General features: G+C 41.8%; 1 protein-coding gene across 4 annotated transcripts in view; it reads right to left on the bottom strand.

The window, feature by feature from the left end:
* tiam2a (TIAM Rac1 associated GEF 2a) overlaps positions 1–5,071 on the bottom strand; it is a 55,726-nt gene that overhangs the window by 2,818 nt on the left and 47,837 nt on the right. For all 4 annotated transcript variants that reach the window (XM_037241536.1, XM_037241533.1, XM_037241534.1 and 1 more), the window contains exons 20-26: positions 4,512–4,691; positions 4,302–4,420; positions 3,279–3,387; positions 1,906–1,964; positions 1,714–1,816; positions 1,100–1,193; positions 187–323 (exon numbers count right to left, since the gene is read on the bottom strand). In XM_037241536.1, the coding sequence (XP_037097431.1) occupies positions 187–323; positions 1,100–1,193; positions 1,714–1,816; positions 1,906–1,964; positions 3,279–3,387; positions 4,302–4,420; positions 4,512–4,691 (801 nt within the window). The remainder of the gene's footprint in view (positions 1–186; positions 324–1,099; positions 1,194–1,713; positions 1,817–1,905; positions 1,965–3,278; positions 3,388–4,301; positions 4,421–4,511; positions 4,692–5,071) is intronic.

Genomic DNA, 5,071 nt, shown 5'->3' with positions numbered 1-5,071 from the left:
CTGCGATCAAGATAGACATGGAAGTCATACTCTTATCTGAGCAAAACACACAGCTCCCTGCCCTGCGGTCTTTTGATGGCCTAAAAAGTAAAGATATGATCTTGTGAAGGTGCATTTCACACTTGTACTATCTTTGGGAATTTGTTTAGGAGGAATTCCTTGTGTTGGCGGCGTAGTGACACTCACCCATCCTGGTGCGCATGGCTGCCAGGCGTTCCTTACAGCCACGCTCCAAGCTGGCCTCGCCTCTCGTGTTCCTCCTGGCGTTCTCCCTGAGAATGGAGCGGATCACCTTGATGATGTTCACCTTGCTCTCGGGCTCACTGGGGAGGACACAGACGAGGTTGTTTGAGTACATAGCGCGATCGGTAGATAATTTCAGAGTCCTAATGTAGATTAAGAGGATTGCTGCCAGAGTTCGAGGGTGTCCCCAGAGAGAAGAGCAATGACATTCATTCAGCCTGATCCCAATTTATCAGTGCATTATGGGATCTTTCGTCTTGATGATGTCGCTGTCACCAGCGAATGTCACACTGAAAACGCTCTACGGTAAAAAAATATCAACCTGTAAATTATATTTTACTTCTGATGGTAAAACTCAGTCTTAGCACAACCGAATGATCTCAGCACTAGTTGTGGCCTATTTAATTAGAGCGACAACTAAATACGAGAAGAACTGGACGTACATCATCGTGTGTAACTGCTTTGCTCAGCCTCTTGTCATTAACATAAAGAAGCATTTAGTAGTATCTGCAAGCAGCCAACCATATTTTAGCAGGAAATTGCCTAGTCCACTCAAAACAGAAAAGAAAAAAGCTCATTACCGGTGGTGACTTTAAAAGTATGGTAAACACTCAAAACAGTAATCGCCACATGCCTACTGCATCCTCAAGAACAGTGCGGGGTGAGAGAACAGTCAATGTGGGAAATTGTTTAATTTCAACTAAATTGGCTCAAAAGCTATTTAAGTGTTCTTCTCAATGAAGCATAGTCACGGGCAGAACAATTGCAAAAAAATGCTCTTCCATTCGACGGCAATTAACCTGTGTACCTTTGTGTCATTTTTATTTTTTTACGATCATCAAGCTAAATGTCTGACCTGCTACACAACTGGAAGACTGTCTCTGGTCTGCCTTCCACTTCAGACCTGGAGTGAATCAGCTCCCAGATGCAGCTACTTTCTGTGCCCGGTCCTGAGAGAAAGCAGAGTAAAAAAAAACGGTTTTAATCCTGCAGCCTTAAAAGGGTTTACTGTTTTATAGGAAGCTGAAGAGAAACGTCGGAAGTGTGTATGTGTGTGTGTGGGGCCAAGGTGAATGAGCTCAGACGTGTGTTCTGCGAGAAGATGAGTAAAGAGCAAACACGTTTGGTGGATTTTCTTTGAGAGTGATTAACACTGTTGGGCATGACAAGTAGTGTCGGTGCAGGTAAAAAAAACCACATTTTTCAGTAGCGTAGTTGAGACGCCATTGTTTTAAACATCAAAAAGCTTGTCACAAATAGAATTAAAACGTGTGTGAAGGGAATTTGTAGTCATGAGGAAGACGAAGGAGGCTGGAGGTATAACTGGCTCATGTTCCTCAGAATTCTTTCTTACCTTTTTTTTTGGCAAAGCTTTATTTAATATAGAAATAACAAGGAAATTAACTCGCTACTTTTCTCAATTTAGTTGCCCAACACGGGCGATTACTAAAGCTATCATGCTAGTCTTACCTGCTGCGTTCCCCAGTCTGACCTGGAGGGCAGATAGAGGGATGAGCCAACGAAACTTGAATGGGTCCGGCTCGCCGTGAGAAAGCGATGAGCGCGAGTTGGTCTGATGACATAAAAACAAGAGAAAAAAGTTTTTTTTATTGCCAACATCCCATTTAAGCCATGTGAAATCACGAGTGTGCAGCCTCTCACCATCTTCTTCTTCATCTTGTTGTTTTCCCTGTAGACCAATATGACTGCTTTCTTGAAGACTGGCAAGAAAGAAAAACACTCTCAGCATCTTTACTTGTGCGTGTGAATGCCTCATGGGGGAAGTGGAATGAAGTGGGTACAACCCACAGAGGCATTTTAGATGCAAACGTGGAGTCGAAAAGAAGCTGTTTCAGAGTAAAAATGCGATTCTCCTGCAATTTTGTTTCAATAAATGAATTGAAACCCTAACAAACGTAATTATTTACTGGATCATGAATAGGGAGGTTCTACTTGATGTGATTTTCATGAGTTAAAGATAATATGACTAAACACCGGTTTGGGGGTTAGCTGTGGTTTTAAAAATTCAAGGATTCAATACCTGTTCATACTGGCTGTCATTGGTAATTATTTTTCTTTTTTTTATATATTTTTTCTTTTTTTTGAGAGCACATGCAAGGTGTTAGGGTTTACAGATTATCTTGATCGTATGATTATGTTGGAATGTAGACTAGAATTATTAACTTTGTTTAAACCTTTTACCTTTCCTTGACTCTGAAAAGTTTAACCATTCAGTTGTTGAAACTTTCTAAATGGTTTGGAAACATTCTTGCTTAGTTAGTCATCTAAAATGCTCCACTAGTTCCTGTTTCCACGACCTTGTAAAACAATGAGCTGGGACCCTCCGCACTGATTAACCAGTTGCTGAGGTGACCTCCATCCTGTCCAATCTCACCCCCACCCTGTTTCTCTCAATAAAAATGCTCTTGCAAGAGGTCTGAGTCAGACCTCATTCGATCATCGCTGTACGCACAGCGACGAATGACTCTCCATTTGCAAATGCTTAAAAAGGGCATACTGTCTCCCGTGTGGTTCTTGCAAAAATAAGTTCGAGTGAGCACCACTCTAACATAAGGCACAATATGATTGGTTGATTGTGGACTTGAGTAAAGCAGATGCCTTTTCAAAGTTAATTGGCCTCAATTAACTGGGGGGGGGGGGCAAGATATCAGAGACACCACAACATGGATGCCTTTTTGCTGTTGACCTTTTCTGTTGATTAATGTGCACCCTCACACACAAACACAATTAGATAAAGCGAGAATACAAGAAATAAATAAATTAATAAATACATTATTTTTGCTGTTATCATACTGTCAGATTCTAATAATGGCCCCATGCCTATTTGGGAGTAAGTAAACGATGATAAATTATGATTTTTGGACTCCCTTTGTTTTTCATTCAAACATACTGAATATTTATATGATTCAGTGCAACAAGGCAGCATTTAAAAAAAAAGCTCATCTTTGGACTAGTTACAGTGGTTGGTGAGCATTTTGATTTGACCCAAAATGCAACAGAGGAGGCAGACTTACCAAACACGGTGATTTCAGGGTCTTTCCTCATGCGGCCCAATGATGGATGTGGATTGAGCCAGACTGCAGTGGAATGCAGAAGAAACTCTCCCATAGAGATTTCAGTTACCTGTGTGACACACAAACAATAGTGTGAGATTTTATTTAAAAAAAAAAAAAACCAACTATAAATAAATTAAGGATGTTTTGTGGATTAAAAAAAGAAGTCACAAAATAAGAAAGACTGACAATATAGTAAAAGATTCCAAATGTTTCTTCAATTGACTGCAACAATCTGATCAGCTGAATTGCCGTACATTAGGTTACATACTGCTGCTCCGTCTTGCAATCAGATCAGTGATCAGTTAATGGATTTTAAAGCTTGTTGTTCGGCCCTAGAAATCCGGATCATGTAAAGTGTGGATTGGTTTTATGCAGCGCGCCAAACCTCATCGCACAACAAGCTCGGCTTTTGTTAAAATGTCTCCTTTTCAGCTCCACTCAGATACGAGGGTTCGCAGCAGCTGGCTGCTTGCTTCCGCTAGCGAAAGCAGAGTGCACGAGTGTGGAAAACATGCATTTGGCCCAGACCATGAACACATTTTTGCGGCACAAAAACACCTCGTGAAAGGCAAATTGTTAATTAGCCCCACTGCCCCGTAACAGTGCTGGCTCACAGGCACATTTTCAGAGATCGGCAGATTTACTTGCATGCTCAATTTTACACAGGCACTTTAGAGACCCAATATTTGCATACTTACTAAACTATGATGTAGACAAGTAGTGAATGACTGGATTTATATTATGACTGTTTGCACACACATTCTACTGCATCTAGGAGTGGACTGCAAAAGATACAGACTAAATATTCCATCAATCTGGAAATGTATTCATACCCCAAAGGCAAAAAAACAAGACGGCATAAACAGCTCAAGCAGCAAAGCAGTTTTGTGACAAATGTGTGTGGGAATATTCAATTTGACTTTTAATTTTCAGGCGGCTAGTCATTCCTACTGGGGCGGCTTATAAGATTTGAGCGCGTACCTCTCTATCATGGCTGGCCTGCTCGGTAACAAGTTGATCAAAGACCGAGCCGTAATCCTCGTAGATTTTCTGCATCTCATTGATGTGGCTCGCCACCTTCTCCATGGCCCTCAGCGCCTCTGCACCATGCGCCAAACAAAACAAATTCTTAGCAGCGATCAACTCGATGCAATACAGTCCGATTGTTTATATTGAAGTCGATAAGCCTACCTGTGAGGTGGTAGTGCTCTTCGCTGTTGGCGTCGGTGAGGGAGACCAGCTCCCTGAGCAGCAGGGGGTACTTGAGAACTCTTTGCACTGGTTTAATCAGATAGGACTCCAGGGTGGAGGAGTGCTGCTTGGTGGGATTTCTTGCATCCAAAAATTCTTTGAAGGCCCGATCGGTCTTGGCTTTAAAACAAATCAAGAGCGAATTGCAAATTAGAGGCTGTTTTATTTATTTGGCAAGATCAGGTATGACCAAGGTGCAGAGTCACAACACCAGCAGGGGGTAGTGTTAGTGTATGCTTCTCCTTGTTTTGAAACTAAAAACACATATCTGACTTCATACTGCAGGAGAAATAATGAGAAAACACTTCTGCCACAGCCTTCAGAATAGAGGAGAATATAATTGATAATAGAGGGCAAATCTTTTCCTTGAGCAACATGCTCGCATCGTGGGGGGCCATTAATGTATTCATTATGACACCGCCAGCTGCAGACAGGGAGCTCAGTCGACACCTCCCTGACTAATTGGCAGGCAATTAGCGAGTCGACAAATAAACAAGGAT

Source organism: Syngnathus acus, chromosome 22, assembly GCF_901709675.1.
Source record: "Syngnathus acus chromosome 22, fSynAcu1.2, whole genome shotgun sequence".
Classification (NCBI taxonomy): Eukaryota; Metazoa; Chordata; class Actinopteri; order Syngnathiformes; family Syngnathidae; genus Syngnathus; species Syngnathus acus.
The sequence above is the reverse complement of the archived record's forward strand: the minus strand, read 5'-3'. Positions and strand labels throughout refer to the sequence as shown.